The sequence below is a fragment of the Colius striatus genome, chromosome 29, assembly GCF_028858725.1.
Source record: "Colius striatus isolate bColStr4 chromosome 29, bColStr4.1.hap1, whole genome shotgun sequence".
In the NCBI taxonomy this organism is placed as follows: domain Eukaryota; kingdom Metazoa; phylum Chordata; class Aves; order Coliiformes; family Coliidae; genus Colius; species Colius striatus.
Window position 1 is genome coordinate 394,140 of NC_084787.1, and position 17,971 is coordinate 412,110.

The 17,971-nt window shown below is 65.6% G+C and overlaps 2 protein-coding genes across 5 annotated transcripts; both read left to right on the forward strand.

The window, feature by feature from the left end:
* Positions 1 to 115: 115 nt before the first annotated feature.
* On the forward strand, positions 116 to 3,608 carry DUSP23 (dual specificity phosphatase 23). 4 transcript variants are annotated; one of them, XM_062016302.1, is made up of 4 exons: positions 116 to 461; positions 1,070 to 1,365; positions 2,475 to 2,656; positions 3,539 to 3,608. In XM_062016302.1, the coding sequence occupies exons 1-4, from the start codon at positions 209 to 211 to the stop codon at positions 3,582 to 3,584; spliced, it is 777 nt and encodes a 258-aa protein (XP_061872286.1). In that variant the 5' UTR covers positions 116 to 208; the 3' UTR covers positions 3,585 to 3,608. The 4 variants fall into 4 exon arrangements, with proteins under 4 accessions (XP_061872286.1, XP_061872288.1, XP_061872287.1 ...); XM_062016303.1 differs by lacking the exon at positions 3,539 to 3,608 and adding an exon at positions 2,759 to 2,921 and having other exon boundaries at positions 118 to 461; XM_062016304.1 differs by lacking the exon at positions 3,539 to 3,608 and having other exon boundaries at positions 117 to 461; positions 2,475 to 2,921.
* Positions 3,609 to 5,482: 1,874 nt separating this feature from the next.
* IGSF9 (immunoglobulin superfamily member 9) lies at positions 5,483 to 17,261 on the forward strand. Its single transcript, XM_062016288.1, has 20 exons — positions 5,483 to 5,662; positions 5,838 to 6,029; positions 9,918 to 10,070; positions 10,208 to 10,359; positions 10,551 to 10,668; positions 10,813 to 10,954; positions 11,139 to 11,284; positions 11,508 to 11,650; positions 11,729 to 11,869; positions 12,026 to 12,142; positions 12,430 to 12,580; positions 12,710 to 12,833; positions 12,928 to 13,103; positions 13,236 to 13,486; positions 13,696 to 13,780; positions 14,188 to 14,358; positions 14,576 to 14,621; positions 14,990 to 16,384; positions 16,677 to 16,822; positions 16,999 to 17,261. Exons 1-20 carry the CDS (start codon positions 5,611 to 5,613, stop codon positions 17,193 to 17,195), a joined length of 4,098 nt encoding a protein of 1,365 aa, XP_061872272.1. The 5' UTR covers positions 5,483 to 5,610; the 3' UTR covers positions 17,196 to 17,261.
* Positions 17,262 to 17,971: the final 710 nt, after the last annotated feature.

The window sequence follows — 17,971 nt, forward strand, 5'->3', positions numbered from 1 at the left end:
GAGCCTGGCGAGTCCCAGCTCCACACGGGGAGCGGGTTTGTGTCCCTCAGCATCCTCCAGAGCGTTGCAGAGAGCGAGCACGTCTGCACCGGCTGGGAGTCCACCGCAAGCAGGCTTTTGGTTCAATGAGAAGCCCCGTGAGGGGCTGCAGAGTGGGGCAGGGAGGTGACCATGGTGCTGTGGCAGGACACCTTTAGGGGTTGCTTTAATGCCCAGCAGCCCTTTGTGGTCAGCAGAGCCGACACCGGGTACTGGGCACAGGGCTGGTGCACTGCTGCTCTCTCTCAGGGTTGCCACAAGCGCTGGGCGAGCCGTGGCTGCCACAGAAGCTGTGCAATCCCTCCTTCCCTGCTGTGTAACCCCCACAAAGTATCACATAATCGAAGAAACCGGCTTGAAAAGCAGCAATAATGGTCTTTGCCAGGCAAACTGCAGCCCGCCAAAGCTCTCGCGTGGCTCAGGTAATGAACCCGGGCTCAGACAGACTCCTCAGGGCGAGGGGCAGTGGGGGAGGAGGGAGCGGCCGCCAGCCTGGGCCCCGCTGCTGCCCTGGGGACGGCGGGGCCGCGGGCAGAGCCCGGGCACCGGGCCGCCGAGCGCTGTGCCCGCGGGTGCTGCCCCGGGGGCCTCAGCCCCGTGTCCCGGAGCCCCCTCCCCCGTCCCTGTGGGACGGACGGCCCCCGCCCGCCCCCCGCAGACGCTCCGGGCTCCGCTCCGCCGCCGCGCGGCCTCTCCGGTACGGCAGGGCGGGACGGGCCCGGCGGCGGCCTGCGGGGAGCGGCCGGGCCGGGCCGCGGCAGCGCGGGGCCGCGCTCGGGACAGGCCGCGGCCGGGGGGCGGCGGCGGGGACGGGCCTGGGCGGGGGACACGGGCCCCGGGACCTCAGCGGGGCCTGAACTGGGGGTGCGCGGGGCCTGGCCGCGTCCTCCGGGTGGAAGAGCGGGTGTGGGCGGCCCGGGGAGCCGGCCAGGAGGTGCGGGGCGGTCGGGAGGGGTCCCCGGGCGGCCTGGAGCGGCGGCTCCGGCAGCGGTGTCTCCGGGGTCTGGCCCAGCGGGGTCCCCATCCGCAGGCCAGTGGCGCCGGTCCCCGCAGGCGATGGCGGCAGCCGAGCCCCCCAACTTCTCGTGGGTAGCGGCGGGGCGGCTGGCGGGGCTGGCCATGCCGCGGGAGCCGGGCCACTACCGCTTCTTGCTGGGCCTGGGCGTGCGGCACCTGGTGTCGCTGTCGGAGCGGCCGCCCCCGCACCACGGCTGCTGCCCGGCCATCCGGCTCCACCGGCTCCGTGTGCCCGACTTCACTCCCCCGACGCCGGAGCAGATCCAGAGCTTCGTGCAGCTGGTGGAGGAGGCCAACGGCCGAGGCGAGGTACGGCAGGGGCAGGTCACGCCGAGAGGCAGCGCAGGGAGCGGTGACGGGCTGATGGCTGCGGCTGAACGTGAGCCAGCAGCGTGCCCAGGTGGCCAAGAAGACCGAGGGCATCCTGGCTTGTACCAGCACCAGTGTGGCAGCAGGAGAAGGGCAGGGATTGTCCCGCTGTGCTGGGCCCTGAGGAGGCTGCTGCTCGAGTGCTGTGTTCAGTGTTGGGACACTGAGGGGCCACAGTGTGTCTTGTGCCCAGTAGTGAATGACAGGACAAGAGGAAACGGGCTCAGGTTGCTCCAGGGGAGGTTGAGGCTGGAGCTGAGGCAGAACTGTTTCCCTCAGAGGGGTGTCAGCCCTGTGCCAGGCTGCCCAGGGAGCTGGGGCAGTGCCCAGCCCTGGAGGGACCCCAAAGCCCTGGGGCTGAGGTGCTGAGGGCTGTGGGTCAGTGCTGGGCTGGGCAGGGTGAGGCCAGGGGTTGGATTTAATGACCTTCAAGGTCTTTTCCAGCCCAAATGAGTCTCTGAATCTAAGATGCTTGTGCAAACTGCCACCCAGAGCTGGGAAGGTCTTGCTGTGCTGTAGCTGCAGAAGACAGGGATGGGACACGAGGGAATGGGCTCAAGTGTGAACAGCTGAGGGAATGGGGATGTTGAGGCTGGAGAAGAGGCTGAGGGCAGCCAGGAGCACTCTGTGACACTCCCTGACAGGCTGCAGGGAGCTGGGGGTCAGGCTCTGCTCCCAAGTGATGGGACAAGAGGAAAGGGGCTGGAGTTGCCCCAGGGGAGGTTGAGGCTGGAGCTGAGGCAGAACTGTTTCCCTGAGAGGGGTGTGAGCCCTGTGCCAGGCTGCCCAGGGAGCTGGGGCAGTGCCCAGCCCTGGAGGGATCCCAAAGCCCTGGGGCTGAGCTGCTGAGGGCTGTGGGTCAGTGCTGGGCTGGGCAGGGTGAGGAGTGGGGTTGGACTCAATGAAAGCTCAAAGCTCTTTCCCAACCCAACAATTCTTTGACCCCCTCAGTGGGGAGGAGGCAGCTCCTGGGAAGAGCTCACACCAAGGGGTTAGTGCCGAAGGAGGCGATGGGCTGCAGCAGGGACACCCACATCTCTCCCGGGCAGGCTGTGGCTGTGCACTGCATGCTGGGGCACGGCCGGACGGGCACCATGCTGGCCTGCTACCTGGCGAAGGCGCAGAAGATGGATGGTGCTGATGCCATCCGGGAGATCCGGCGGCTGCGGCCCGGCTCCATCGAGACGCAGGAGCAGGAGCAAGCCGTGATCCAGTTCTGCCAGCGCCTCCGGTAGGTGCACAGGTCCTGTCCGTGTCACTGGTGTGCTGGGTGCATGGGGCAGCAGAGGAGCTCAGGGAGCCCAGCTCACCGGTGGGATCTGCCCCACCGCAGTGCTGGAGGGGACGGCAAGGAGCTGTGAGCACAACCATCTCCCACGGACGGCCTGTGCCGGGTGAAACCGGTGGAGACGGTCCCTCCAAAACATTGGAGAGGCTTTTCCCAGCCCCAAGCTTCTGCCCCCTGCCACATTAAAGGACTTTCCCGTGGCCTCTCAGCAGGTCTGTCTGTGGGGAACCAGCAGGCAGCACTTGTGGCTGTGGTGGGCTCCCTGGCACCGCACCGTGCCACCCAACGCCCTGGGCTGCGCTGCCTCTGGCTCTTGGGCTCTGCCTGCTTCAGCCCTTGGGCTGCGCTGCTCCTGGCTCTTGGGCCTCTGCCTGCTTCAGCCCTTGGGCTGCGCTGCTCCTGGCTCTTGGGCCTCTGCCTGCTTCAGCCCTTGGGGAGGGCGAGTGGCCCCACACCCCAGCCCCGGATCCTGTCAGCGGTGATGCCACGTGGAGTGTGGCAGCCGCATCAGCACACAGGGGCTGCCCCAGGACGTTGGTGCTTAAAGTGTAGCTTAGACGGAATTTAGGCATCTCTGTCCAAAAGTCCAATCCTGGAAATCTCTTCTCAGCTGCTCCTAACCTTGGTGGCATTTAAATCCCAAGTGCAAGAAGTGTCACCGTCCCCGGTCCGGGGTGTGCGGCACGTGGCCAGGAGCGCCTGGCGCTCGTTGGGCACAGGCACCGTGTCCATGCCCCAGCGTGGCTGGGCCATCACCTCTGCCAGGCAGCTCCATGGCCCCCAAATGTTGCTCTGAAGCACCAAAATGTCATCATCTTCCCTCAGGAATGAAACATCAGGGTGGTGGCACTGGGCACTGCTGATGAAGTGACCGTACCCCTGCTTAGAGCCATGGCCAGGGGCAACTCACTGTCCTGGGGCAACTGTAGCACCCCGTGTGTCTCTCCTGGATCCAGCTCCTTCTGAAGGTCCTAGGGTGGAACTGGTGGGGATGGAGGAGGTGACCAAGGCCACCTTTACCACAGGGTGCAAAGCAGCCCAGAAAGAAGTGGGTAAAAGTCAGTGTGCAGCTCTGCCCAGTACCCCACAGCCCTTCCCCAGTGAGGATTTGGGAAGCACTGGTGTCCCATGGGTGATGCCACGCCTCCGGGGGGCTGTGATGCCGCACCAGGGATGTGGGGCCAGCTGCAGGCCTTCAGTCTGCCTGCACCCCTTGCCTGGGGCACGGGGGGCTACAGGGAGGCCCAGCCCCGGGCAGGGGGACGGGGACAACAGGGATGGGGCAGTGCCATCCAGCCATAGTGCCTAAGCCTGTGGGAGCCGCAGGACTCACATGGGCCCGTGAGATACAGGAAAGCAGCTTAACCACAGAATTATTTACTTTAACTCCTCTTACTTTAGCTCTGTCCTTAATAGTCTCCCAGGCTCAGAGGCCGGGCCAGGCCGGGCTGACGGGGGGGACTGAAGACCCTTCTGCCCAGGGAAGGGGAGCCAGGACGGGGGGGGCTTTGCCTCAGCATCCCCAGCCTGGTGCTCAGGACTTGGCAGCGCTGCCAAGCAGGACCCAGCGCGGTCACTGTGGCCCAGTATGGCCACGCTTGACCCTCAGTGCAGGGCTCCATCGTGGCCACGGCATGCGGGGGATGTCCCCTCCCAGGTCTGCCCCTGTCCCAGGAGGCCTTCCAGAGCCCCCAGCCTGGCGGGCAGCCCAGCTCCGGCTCAGGATGGGGACACCGCACCAGAGACACATTTAGGATGGGATTAGAGAGGAGACAGCTGGGGTAGGGAAGGGCAGGAAGGGAGCCCTGCCATGATGGTGGTCACGGGGATGCGCTGTGCCCACACGTGTGCTGCCTCTCTGGCACGGGGCAGTGGGCAGTGTGGTATGGCAGGAAAGGGCTCGCCATGCTATGCCACGGCGAGGCCAACCCAGGGTGTGTGCCATGAGCTGCCGCCGCTGCAGGCCAGGCTGCGCACGGACATGCTGCTGTCACCCGTGTGTCCCCTGGGTGTCCCGCAGCCGCGCCATGCGGCGCCCAACTCGTCCTGCACGAACTACAGCTCCCAGCAGCCTTCGCGGCTCCCACCGCCCCGCTCCGCTATTGGCTGCCTCGGAGGCGCCCGGTTCCGGGCTCCCGATTGGCTGGGTCGGTGGGGGCGTGGCCCGGTGTGGGGGCGTGGCCTGGGGCAGCCCCTCCCCGCGCCGCGGGTTTGTTTGTGGCCGCCCGGGAGCAGCGCGGAGCCGCGGGACTGGCGTGAGCAGCGGCGGGACGGGGAGCCGAGCCGAGCCGAGCCGAGCCGAGCCGAGCCGAGCCGCGGGGCGGGCGTGAGCAGCGGCGGGACGGGGAGCCGAGCCGAGCCGAGCCGAGCCGAGCCGAGCCGAGCCGAGCCGAGCCGAGCCGCGGGGCGGGCGTGAGCAGCGGCGGGACGGGGAGCCGAGCCGAGCCGAGCCGAGCCGCGGGGCGGGCGTGAGCAGCGGCGGGACGGGGAGCCGAGCCGAGCCGAGCCGAGCCGCGGGGCGGGCGTGAGCAGCGGCGGAGCGGGGAGCGGAGCCGGGCGGAGCGGAGCCGAGCCGAACCGAACCGAACCGAGCCGCGGGACGGGCGTGAGCAGCGGCGGGACGGGGAGCGGAGCCGAGCCGAACCGAACCGAGCCGAGCCACGGGACGGCCGTGAGCAGCGGCGGGACGCGGAGCCCCGCGGCGGGACGGGCATGAGCAGCGGCGGGACGCGGAGCCGCCGACGCCCCCCGCCTGGGGCCGGTGCGCCGCGGGCAGCACGGCGGAGCCCGCCGGTCGCTGGGCCCTGAGGTGCCGGCGACCAACTGCTGGCCCCACGGCGAGCCGCCGGCGCTCGGTCCCCGCGGCCGCGGGAGCCGCCTGAGGAGGGGTCTGGGCTATGCGGTGGTGGCTGCGCGCCGCCGTCTTCAGCCTGCTCGCCGGCGCTGAGGGTAAGGGGCCGGGGCAGAGCGGGGGCGGCGGCGCGGCCGGTCTGGCCGGTGCCGGGGCCCCGGGAGGCGGCTGCCGGCGGGGACCGCGCACGTGGCGCCGTTCCAGACGTGCGGGGGGCTCGGGCAGGGTCCCGTCCCACCGGCGGGACTCACCCTGCTGCCTTCGTCCCGGCAGGCAGCGGCCAGAGCGAGTCCCGGGCCGTGGTGGGAAGAGTCGGGGAGAGCGCGGTGCTGGGCTGCGACCTCCTGAACGCCCACGAGGCGCGTCCCCCTCTCTACGTGATCGAGTGGGTCCGCTTTGGCTTTGTCCTCCCCATCTTCATCAAGTTTGGGCTCTACTCGCCGCGGGTGGATCCGGAGTACGTCGGTAAGTCCCGCGGCAAAGGTGGTGGATGCTTATGAGGTCCTGGGGGCCCCTTCTGGCCTCAGCCTCTGGGCTGTGACTGGCCCGGGGCAACACGCAAGGCTGCCCATGCTGGCTCTGGTGTCCCACATCACCACAGTCCTTTGCTGGGCCCCAGCTGAGGGCTGCTGCTGTCAGACCACATTAATCACGCTCCCCAGGCTGCTGGGGAAGCACAGGGTTCTCCCTCCAGCCCCGGGTGGCAAGAGGGGGGTGTTGTGGGGCTGGGGAGGTCCCCACAGCAGGGCAGAGTCCCCCTCCTAGTGCAGCAGCTCCAGGGATGGCTGGAGTAGGAGGCTGAAGGGATGTAGCTGCCCAGCTTGCAGGGGAGACAAAGCCTCCAGCTCATAGGCAGAGACAGGGATCCCCAGCAGGGTGGAAGGTGGGAGAAGCTTCCCATGCAGGATGCTTCTGGCACACCAGCCGTGGTCTCTGGCTTCCAAAGCCTCCCCCAGCATCACCCATTTGGGTGTGAGGGGGTGACTGAGTGCCCACCAGCCTGCACCCGGGCTGTGGTGTCACGATGCTGCCTGCTGTGCCCAAGCTGTCCTGTCCTGCCTGCTGTGTGACAGCAGCGTGTCCCGTGCCACAGGCTGCGAGCGCCTGGGTGCTGCAGCCTCGGCCCATGAGCCACGCGGGTCGCTTGAAGGTTGAGGCTGGGGAGGGGATTTTGGTGAAGCTGCTGATTGTCAGTGCTAGGCTGGCTGGGATTTGGAGCAAAGCTGTGCTGGGGAAGGGCTGTGGCGTGGGAGGGGGATATTCTCCTCTTTACAGGGTATTTAAAGTGAAGCAGTGGCAGACCTTGAGGGATCTCTGGCAAGCTTGGAGGTGAAGACAACAGGAGTGTCCCTTGAGGAGCTGGGGAGGAGGGGAAGGGCTGGAGCTGGCTGGTATTTTGGACTGAGCCCAGCCCAAAAGCCTGTGTCAGTGACACACTGAAGTTCTCCCACGGGACAGGATAGGGGAGGGCTGGAATGCTGGATCATGCACTGCTGCCAAAACCAGCCCTTGCCTAGGAAATGGGTGGCAGCTTGAGGTTTGAGCCACTCTCTCTCCTGCCTGGCCACAGGCAGAGAGGTGCTGCCTCTTTCCAGGCTGTGCAGGAGGAGATTGTCGTTGAGGGCATGCCTGGATCTCATCCTGCTGCCAGCCTGTGCCCAGGAACACCTTTGCTCTGCAGCCAGCCCTGAGCTGATAAGTCACCTGCTTTCCCAGGGGCCCTGGGCTGAGCTCCTGTTACCTGAGCCTGAATGAGCATCAGAGGGCCCCTTGGCTGCCAGAGCTCAGGTTACTCAGAAAGGGCTTGGCAGCATCCCACCTGCTCCTGCCTTCTGCTGCCCTGAACCTCCTTGTTGTCAGCACGGCCCCTGGGAGCGGGTTGGGCTGCTCAGGATCAGCACGGGGGGATCAGTGTTAAGGGGAATGTACTGGGGGAAGGGGTCTGGTGACTGTAATGAGGGCGAGGTGGAGGAGCAGGGGGGGGTGCTGGCTGTCACCATGGCAGCAGGCAGCTTGTTTTCAATCCTCTGGGGGACTGGGAAAGGATGGAGGGAAGGGCAGGGGGGGATGGGTGCAGGGGAAGGGCAAGGGCAGCGACAGCCCCTCCTTCCAGCTCTTCCCAGGCAGAGCAGACCAGGGGTCAGCCAGGGGGACTAAGGAGCCCCTGCTGTCACCCATGCTCCTTGTGGGGCAATTTGAGGCATCTTCAGGAAGGAGCAGGCTACAGCTGCCTCCACGAGAGCAGTTGGCTCACTTGGGGAAACGGAGTCAGCTCTCCCCCAAGTGTCACTGTCCCCACTCAATGTCATGAGCCATTGTCTCCTGCTGTCTGCTGGCCTGGAGCAGGGCTGGTGGTCCTTGGCCTGGCTGCCTGTTGGGGCACCCCATCCCCTGCATCAAGCGTGGTGGCTGGAGCTGCAGCCCTCTTTTGTGTCCCTCTGAATGACGGTTGCCAGGCACTGGGGGATGCTGGTCTGGAGGGCAGCGGCGGTTTTGTTATCAGCAGGGTGATGGAAGTGGAGGAGGGGGCTGGGGCCAGCACAGGGGATTAGGGGGAGGCTGGGGGAGCGTCCCCAGGACACTCTGATCCCTTCCAAAGGGACTTTTGTTCAGGAGCCTGCTGTTCCCGCCTGGCTCCTGGGCTGTGAGCTGGCAGCTGCAGGCAGGGATAGGGTTTTCTGAAGCTGCCTTGCTTCCCAGAGCTCGATGTGGGAGCCAGCTCTGGGATGGGGGGTGGGAAGACTCATTGTCCCATGTGTGTTGTGCACATCCTTCCATCCTCTCGCTGCTCCTGACACACCCTGCTTGTGTTTGAGGTTTGCCTAGGGTTTGCTTCCTGCTCCGAGCGTAGGATGGTGCCAGAGGCACCCACATATGTGTGTCTGGGATACCTGCCACAGGAGATGCCATGGGTCTGTTGGAGCTGGCCCTGGGGAGATGCAGGAAGGGTGGGGGATGTGGTGGGTGGCTGAAGCAGCTCCAGGAACTATTGAGAAGGGTTTGCATAGGGCTGCACAGCCCCAGCACCCAATATATGGTCTTGCCCTTCAACTTCCCAGCCTCTGAGCCCAAACCAGCCTGCCTGAGTTCCACCTCTCCCTCTCTTCCTTGCCAGGCTCGTCTGGCAGGGTGCAGCCTCCTGCTGCTGGTAACACCTGTGTGGTGCTTGACTGGGGCTCCAGTGGTTCAGGCAGTGCACCAGGACTGCCTGTGACTTCGAGTCCCTGGGCAGAGCTGCTGTCAGGGCTCAGCAAAACCTGCTTTGTTGGAAACATTTCAGGAAGCTGCCGGTCCTGGGGAGCTCCCGGCTGTCAATGAGAGTGTGCCAGTCTGCCCCATGCCACGAGCGGTGCTGCCTGTGCCACGGCCCTGCTGTGGTGTGCTGGGTGCCGAGCCAGCCTGGGCAATGGCACACCTGGAGCTAATCCCCCACCTGGAGCAGCTCCCCGAGCCTTAGATGATAGAGAGCTTGGGGGCACGTAGCCCTGGGGCTGCTGGGGCAGTGGGTGTCACTGGCTGTGCACCCCATCCAGGGCTGAGCCAATTGCCTGCTGCACGCCTGAGCCGATTATGGCTCTGATAATAGCCGTGGGGATTAAAGGGCTGTGCTCGCTGTCGCTTTTGCGCCCTTATCCTCCTCCTCATCAAAGAGGCCGTGGGGCACAGGGCTGCTGCCTGCTCAGGGTGAAGGCCCCACTGCTCAGGAGATTCCCCCACCGCCCTGCCCCTCAAGGGGTCTGCAGTGCTCGTCCCTGCAAGGCGGGCAAGGGATGTGACATGAACCCTGCCACAGGAAAAGGGGACGGTGCGGGGGTGCCCGGGGCTTAGCAGGGCTCCTAAGGGTGAGACTACCAGGGGGGGCTCTGGGGGAAAGGGCGGCCGAGGCTGCGGGGGAAGGGTCCCTGGGAGGCAAAGGAGAAGGATGTAGTGAGGGATTTTGCAGGCGAGCTGGCAGCTTGACCGGGAGGCAGAGTAGTGGTGGGACCAGCCTGGCTGCTGGGAGCGACACTCATGGCACACAGACTTGCTTGGCCAGGGAGTCCCTGCCAAGGCCACCTTACATGGGGGTGGGTGGCAGACCCCACCACTGTGTCCTCTCCCCATTTCCCCAACAGCAGCAGGAGATATAGTGCTAAACATCAGCGTGACCAACCTCTGCTGCAGCATGGCCACCTTGGCTTTTGTCCCACGGCCGTTGCCGGCTCCTGTGGTGCCAGCAGAGGTGGCTGCATGGCCAGACCCTGCTGCTGGCAACGGGGGCAGCTGCTGAGCCCACGGAGCAGGGGGCACAGTGGGGACACGGCTGTCCCTGAGCCGGCAGCACGGTCCCCACGGCCGCTCCCGTGTGCGCAGGTCGCGTGCGGATCGAGGAAGGCGCCTCGCTGCGCATCGACCTCCTGCGTGCCGAGGACCAAGGCTGGTACGAGTGCCGTGTGCTCTTCCTGGACCGGCACAGCACCGACGCCGACTTCCAGAACGGCACCTGGATCCATCTCACCGTCAACGGTACCGGTCGTTCCCACCCTCGGTCACTGCTTCGCCTGCCACCAGCCAAGATCTCTCAGGGCTGGGACTGGATCCACTACTGCTCCCAGACCAGTTGAGCTGGATCTGGGGATGAGGGTCTGGACTTGTCTTTACAGCACCCCCCACCTTCCTGGAGACACCTCCTGCGTTTGTGGAGGTGCGGGAGCAGGACACGCTGAGCCTTACCTGCACGGCTGTTGGCAACCCCCAGCCTGTTGTCATCTGGAAGAGGAGCGACCTGGCTGTCCAGAGCGGGGACACAGTGCAGGTGAGGACGGCAAACCACAAACTACCCCGCTGTGGTGTGTCCCCTGCCTTGGCCAGGGTGCAGCCAGGTGTGCAGAGCAATGGGGCACTGCGGTGGCTCCCACCTCCTGCCACTGGCCCTGCCCACAGCACTGTGTTCCTGAGAGTGTCCTGTCCCTCAGTGGCCATGCCATGTGCCTGGTGCCGTTGCAGGTGAGGAACGGGACGCTGAGCATCGCCGTGGTGGAGCGCTCCAGTGCAGGCACCTACACCTGCCATGCTTCCAGCAAGGAGGGCACCATCACCCACACCACCCGTGTGCTTGTGCAGGGTAAGGGCAGGAGCTTGCCCAGCCCCAGTTATTACCATAGGACAGAGCAAGAGAGACTTGGGTTTGGGTCAGGATGGGCTCTGGGAGCAGCTGGAGCTGTGCCCTGTCCCCAGCCCTCACTGTCCTCTCTGCTCCCTGCTGTAGGGCCACCCATCATTGTGGTGCCACCCCAGAACATCACCGTCAATATCTCCCAAGATGCCTTTCTGGCGTGCCAGGCTGAGGCCTACCCAGGAAACCTCACCTACACCTGGTTCCAAGGCAGCAGCAATGTCTTCCACCTCAGGTACAGCAGGGACGGGATGACACCGAGGAAGCTGCTGGGGGTGACAGGGACTGCTGCAGGGACCCCACAAAGCCTGGGTCTGAGCACGATGGGCTGCCTGGGTGTATGGTGGGGGCTTTGCTTAACCTGGGCAGTGGAGACAGTCCCAAACCATGATGCTTACTGCCCTCCTCTTCCCTTGCAGCCACCTCCAGGCTCGGGTCCGTGTGCTGGTGGATGGAAGTCTCTTCCTCCAGCGAACGACCCCAGATGACGCCGGCAAGTACACCTGCATCCCCAGCAACGGGCTGTGGAAGCCGCCTTCTGCCTCAGCCTTCGTCACGGTGCTGTGTAAGAGCCCTGCAGCCCCTCTCGAGTCCAGCCACGTGCTCGTGGAAGGGTCCTGCAGGGCCAGACCGAGGCGGGTTCCCACAGACTGTGGTGGGAAAGGGGTGCCCATCTGCACTGTGGTGGCTCCCACCTCCTGCCACTGGCCCTGCCCACAGCACTGCCACAGAGACCCCAGCTCCCTGCCACCCCCACGCAAGCCCCAGCACTCTGTCTGTCCTCACAGATCCAGCACAAGTGACCACCATGCTCCCAGAGACCCACCTGCCCAAGGGGATGCAGGGTGTGATCCGCTGCCCCACCAGGGCCAACCCCCCTCTGCTCTCTGTCAGCTGGACGAGGGACGGGCGCCCGCTGGAGCTGGAGAAGGTATCGCTGCTTTACATCCTCCCCAGCCTCCCCGTGCTCCTCAGCCTGTTGTCCTGACCCCACACCCTGCTCTCCCAGCTCCCTGGCTGGTCCATGAGACCAGATGGTTCCATCATCGTTGCGACGGGGAACGACGATGCGCTGGGAGTGTACACGTGCACCCCCTACAACAGCTACGGCACCGCCGGCGAGTCCCAGCCCACGCGTGTCCTGCTGAAGGTGAGGCTGGGCGTGTGGGCATGCTGCCCAGGCCCTGGGCACAACCTGCTCCCACCCTGCTCTGAATGCACCTTGTGCCCACTGGCCAGCCTTGCCACAGCTCTGCACCCCGTCCCACCGCAGCCAAGCCCCACGCTATGTGTTGCTGTCTTCCAGGACCCCCCTGCCTTCACGGTGCGCCCCAAGGAGGAATACTTCCAGGAGGTGGGCAGGGAGCTGGTGATCCCTTGCACAGCTCATGGAGATCCCCCTCCAACTGTCACCTGGCTGAAGGTAGGAGTGGCCACTCTGGGCAAGCAGCTGAGCCCTCCTGGCAGGCAGACAATTCTTTTGGCCTCTGTGGCATCGCTTCTAGGGCAGTCCCCTTGTCCGTGTCCCTGCAGGTGCTACAGGGTCACATCTCTGCTGATTCCTGTGGGAGAAGGGGCTCAGGGCACCTCTAAGGGCAAAATCCTGGCTCCTCAATTCCTAAACCAGCCCCAGGGTGGTGGATCATGTTGTCTGTCCCAGCCCTGGGTGGGGTGGCCATTGCCCGCTGTCAGCGTGTCCGTGCCATGCAGGTGGGCAGTGCAGGGAAGAGCGGTGCCCAGGTGGATGGGAACAGCAGCCTTGTCTTCCGCCCGCTTGTCAAGGAGCAGCACGGGCTCTGGGAGTGCACAGCCACCAATCAGGTGGCCAGTGTCAGCACTGCCACCTCTGTCCACGTGCTGGGTGAGTCTCTGGTCCCTGATGAGGTGGACACCATCATGCTCCCTGCGCTGGAAGGGATGGAAATGCCCCTGCACAGCAGCTGTCTGAGATGCCCAGCCTGATAGGGCTTCTCTCTGCCTCCCCCACCAGGTACCAGTCCTCATGCTGTTACCAATGTCTCTGTGCTCCCACTCCTGCTGGCAGCCAACATCTCCTGGGAGCCAGGGTTTGACGGGGGCTATTTCCAGAGGTTCAGTGTCTGGTACACACCACTGTGAGTCCCTATGGGCAGGATCTGGTGTCCTACCCCTCTCTGCCACCCCCTAAGGGCCCTCAGCTCTGGACTCACAGGTTCCACATTTTCTCAGGGTGAAGCATCTGCCTCGGGCCCATCACGACTGGGTGTCGCTCTCGGTGCCAGTCGGGGCTCAGCATCTCTTGGTGGAGAATCTACAGCCAGACATGAGCTACCAGTTCAGCGTCCTGGCCCAGAACAAGCTGGGCAGTGGCCCCTTCAGCCAGATCGTCACCTCTGTGCCCAGGGGTAAGAGCAGGGGGGGAAACTGTGCTCCCAGCCCATGTCCCCTCTACAGCCTTCAGGCACGCAGGAGGCTCCCATTCTGCCCTGCCGTCCTCCTGCATCGAACTCCCACGCCAGCATCTCCTTTCTTCTCAGGCTTCCCAGTGACCACAGTGCCTCCAGAGCCGCCTGCCATGACCATGCGCGTGTTCCTGTCCCCGCCGCAGGCTCTGACTGCCAACGAGACTGTGCGTGGGGTGCTGCTGCAGTGGGAGCCCCCGGCGCAGCTCTCCGTGGCGCTGAGCGGCTACGGGCTGGAGCTGCGGCAGGACAAGGGTGGCTGGGAGGTGCTGGACCGCTCCATTCCCAGCACAAAGACCCAAGTCCTGGTGCCAGGACTCATTAAGGTGAGACACTCACCAGGGTGCTGCTCCCTGCTGGCGGGGCAGCTCTGGAGGGAGCACAGCAGGGGAAAAGGGAGCTGATCTCCAGCGTCTCTGCTACCCAGAGCTGGGGTTTCTGGCAATGCTGTGGAGTCACTTGGCTCTGCAGCCGTGTGGGCTGAGGTTTGGCTCGCTACTGTGCCGAGAAGGCTAATGGCCATCTGCTCTCCCAGGACGCCTTCTACGAGTTCCGACTGGTGGCCTTTGCTGGCAGCTACATCAGCGATCCCAGCAACACAGTGAACGTCTCCACGGCAGGTAAGGCCTCAGCTGCCACCCAGTTCCTGCCCTGGGGACACAAACCAGAGGTGTAAAGTGCCCACTGTGGTCTAGGATATTCCCAAACAGAACCCCCTGTGCTCTGCTCCCACCTCAAGTATCCTTGCTGTTAGACCAGGGTATACAGCACACAGAGCAGGACCCTCCAAGTTAACACGTGTGGAGCTGCTGTGACTTCAGGCTCATGGACTAGGCAGCAGGAGAGCTCTGCACAGAGCTTTTGGGCTCCCAGCACGGTGGAGGACACAAAGGCAGAGCAGCCCAAGGGGCGAGAGAGCCGAGGCTTTGCTGTTTATCCCTGTGGTGCTGGTGACACGGAGCTGTGCTCTTAGTGCTGGTGTGCCCCGTGGGTAACAGCCTCTGATGGGGTCTCCTGTCTGGTCCAGGCATGGAGGTGTATCCGTCTCGCACCCAGCTGCCTGAGCTTCTGCCACAGCCGGTGCTGGCTGGGGTGATCGGAGGCATCTGCTTCCTCAGCGTGGCTGTCATCTTCAGCACCATGGCCGCCTGCATCATGAACCGCCGGCGTGCTGCCCGCATGCAGAAGCGAAGGCAAGGTAGGAGCCAGCAGGCTGGGTGCAGGGGCCTGGATCCCAGGGCTCCTGGAGAGCTCAAGGCACTGCATGCAGGGAGGCAGGGACCCAGTGCTCAGGAGGGGACAGGCCCATCTGGGGCTGGGGGGCGGTAGTAGGGCTGAGCGGGTGCCACTGTCCTCATCATCATCGCTTTGAGTTGCTTGCTATGTGAACCCCTTGTGTTCTCATGACCTTCCAGATCCACCACTCGTCTTCTCCCCCAGCAAGAAGCTTCCACCTCCACAGTAAGTCATGTCATGCCACATTTCCTCCCTGTCTCGCTGCGCTCCTCATCATTCGCTTGCTGCTGGCTGTGGGCAGGGGCACAGCCTGTGGGGCAGCCAGACCCTCCCCTCTCCCCGCCACCACAGGCTGAGGTCTGGCTGCAGAGGAGGCGTTAGGAGTGGGGTACTGAGGTCAGAGTGTCCCAGGGAGTTTTGGCTGAAGAAAGGATCAGAAAGTGCAGGAGCAGATGTGTTTAGCCCTCAGCAGTGCTGCAGGGTCACACTACCTTGCTGCCAGATGCCTAGCACAAGCTCTCCCAACAAGGGGACAGCTGGATGAGCCTGGCACAGGAACAGGAGCGCTGCAGCAGCTCTCTTCTTCCTTACAGCAATTCTCATGGCTCTGGTAGCCCAGACAGCACCGTGAAGCTGAAGCTGCAGCCCTCTCCGTGCCGGAGCCTGCGCCGGACGCTGCTGTGGGGCGAGAAGGCTGGCACCAGCCTGGGTCTGAGCATCGCCGGGGCCAGCTCCCAGTACGCCGTGTACGAGAGCCACATCGGGGAGCACGTGCCCCTGGAGCGGATCTGCCGCGGCCCCGATGGCCGCTTTGTGGTGGAGACCAACACGGAGCCCCAGGACAGCGGCTTCGAGGTGCTGCCCTATGCCGAGCCCGAGCCGTACCCCCAGCGGGACCCCCCAGGGCCACGGCGTGAGCCCTTCCTCCAACTGCCCACGGAGAAGGAGGAGGAAGAGGAGGAGCCCATCTGGCGCAAGGGGGTCTCGCTGCGCCCCCGGCCCGCGGGGCAAGCCCGGCGGGGAGCCCGGGCCACCGGCCACCGGCAGGGCCGCTACTTCGGCTACGGCAGCAGCAGCCCTGTGGATGAGGCCACAGCGTTGTGCATCATCAACATCAGCCCCGTGGCCTCCGCCGCCACTCTGCCTTACAGCACCGTGGAGGAACTGCGCGACAGCCCTGGCAGCGCTGAGCCCTGCCCAAGCGCTGCCAGCGCCCTGTGGGACTCGCTGCCCCTCGAGGGCTCTTCCCAGCCTCCCCTTGCCCCCCTGGCCTCCCCTGGCCCCAGCCTTGGGTGCAGCCGGCCCCCGGCCAGCCCTCCAGCCCAGAGCGGGATCCTGCAGTACCTGAGCCTGCCCTTCTTCAAAGAGATGTGCGTCGATGGTGACTGGCCACCTCCGGAGGAGCCAGCAGCCCCTTGCCTTGCTGGTGGCCAGCCTGAGTCCGCCCCCAGCCCCCCGCCCACCCCAGCAGGGGCTGGGGGCTCCCCGCAGCCCGTGGGGCGAATGCTGTGCCCAGACTGCATTGACACATGTGCCAACGCCACTTCCCCCTCAGCCGCTGCTTTTCTCAAGCCCCCCAGGGTGCCGGTGGGTCCTGCCAAGGCCTCTCGGCCCGGCACTGCTGCCTGGACCAGCTCCCCCAGCACTGGGGCCAGTTTGTGGCCCCCCACCCCACCGGCTCACTGCCTCCCCGCCAGCTGCAGCAGGACTCAGGCCATGCTCTTGGCTGGCAACACGGAGTCAGGCTCTGTGCTGGGCAGACCCCTGGATCCTGTTCCTCTGGAGAAGCTGCTGCGGGGCAGTTTGACCAGCCAGAGCAGTGGCCGGGGCAGTGCCTCCTTCCTGCGACCCTCCTCGCTGGCACCATCCCTGGGGGGCAACTGCCTCGGCACCCCTCTTGGGGACGCGGGCAGCTGGCACAGCGGAGGCTCCGTGGCAGAGGAGGGCAGGGCGAGGATGGATCTAGCCCTTGGTGGCACTGGAAAGAGGTGAGTTGCTGGCAGGAGGCCAGGGATGAGCTGGCTTATGCCAGAGCAGCTGTTAGCCTGTCCCACAGGACTTGGCCACTGGGGTGTCCCAGGGTAGAGCTGCCCTCCTGCCCCCCAGCCCCTGTGACACCCCCAGCCACTGCTCTCAGGGGCCACCCTGCTATGGGGTCTCCACCATCCCTGCCCCTGGGGCCCACCTCAGCTCTCCCTTGCAGCATCCCTGCCAGCTTTCCCCCGCTTCCCCACATCCTTGGGGTGCCTATGGGGACTGTCCTGATGTCCATCCCTGCAGGAGGAACACCTCAGTGGATGAGAACTATGAGTGGGATGCAGAGTTTGCCCTGGAGTCTGACATCCTCGAGGCGCTGCAGCTGTACCGCGGCGGGGACCCGGCACGGCCCGTCTCCACCATCGCCCTCCGCGACCTGGAGCGCCACAGTGAGTGCAGCACCCCCCGACCTCCTGCCCCTCACGGCCCTGGGGCGCTCTCCTCTCCCCTTCCCAGGGCTCAGTCCTTGGGAAAAGAGGGTGGCAGGGTGCTCTGGCACCCAGCTCCTCAGGGGTGGCCCCTGGGGTGCGTGATGCAACCTGGCCAGACGCCTGTCTCCTCGCAGAGCCTGGCCCCGGCTCCTCCCCAGTGAGCTCGGCGTCGGCGGAGGCGTTGGCGGCGACCAGCGGCCCCCCGGAGCCCAGCAGGGCCCTGCGCCAGGAGCTGGGAGCAGCGCAGCACCTCAGGGAGGGGGCTGAGCAGCGGCGGCTGGGACCCCGCGGGTGCAGCGCTGAGCGCTTTGAGCTGGCCACGCTGCTCTAGGGACCCCCGCGACCCCTTGGGCGGGGGGAGGAGGAGCGTGGGCTGGAATAAAGAGGCGTGAGAACAGCACCGGCTCATCTGTGGCAGGGGCACGGATGCCCACCACCCCCTCCCCACCTCCAGCACCCTGACCAGCCCCTTCCCCTCCAGCCTCCTGCTGCTTTGCCCCCCCCCCCCGTGCTCTTTGCAGCGTCTCTCGCCCCTGCTGCCTCCTGTCCATCTTTAATCCCGTGCCATCTTCCCCGTTGTCCCCCCCCTTCCCCGTCGCTCCGCTTTCCGCAGGCTCCCCCCGTGCTCCCCGGGGGCTGTTTTCCGCCGCCGCCGCCCCCTCCCCGCCGCCTCCCCCCGCCGCGGGCCGGGGGCGGGTCCGCGCGCCTCGTTCCCTTATTTGGGCAGCGCGGCGGCGGCGCGTCACGGGGCGGGACCGGGGCGCACACGTCATCTGCGGGGGGTCGCCGGGGGGCCGTACCGCGGGTCAGCCCGGGTCGCGCCAGGCCGCTCCCGTCTGCCCCTCGCTGTGCCCCCCGCATCCCTCCCTTCTGCTTCTCGGGGTCTCCCCTGGCCCAGACCTGCCCCACGTTCCGTCCTGTCGCTCGGTCTTGTGGTCCCCTCACTGTGCTCTGTGTACTCCCAGGGTCCTGCCATGTCCCCTGCATCAGCCCCACCTCAGTCCTTTATCACCCCACGTTGCCTCCAGGCATCCTGTCTCCAAATCACCTTCAGTCACCCCCCTGCCCGAGTCCTTGCAGATCCTGATCCTGTGTCACCCCTGTGGG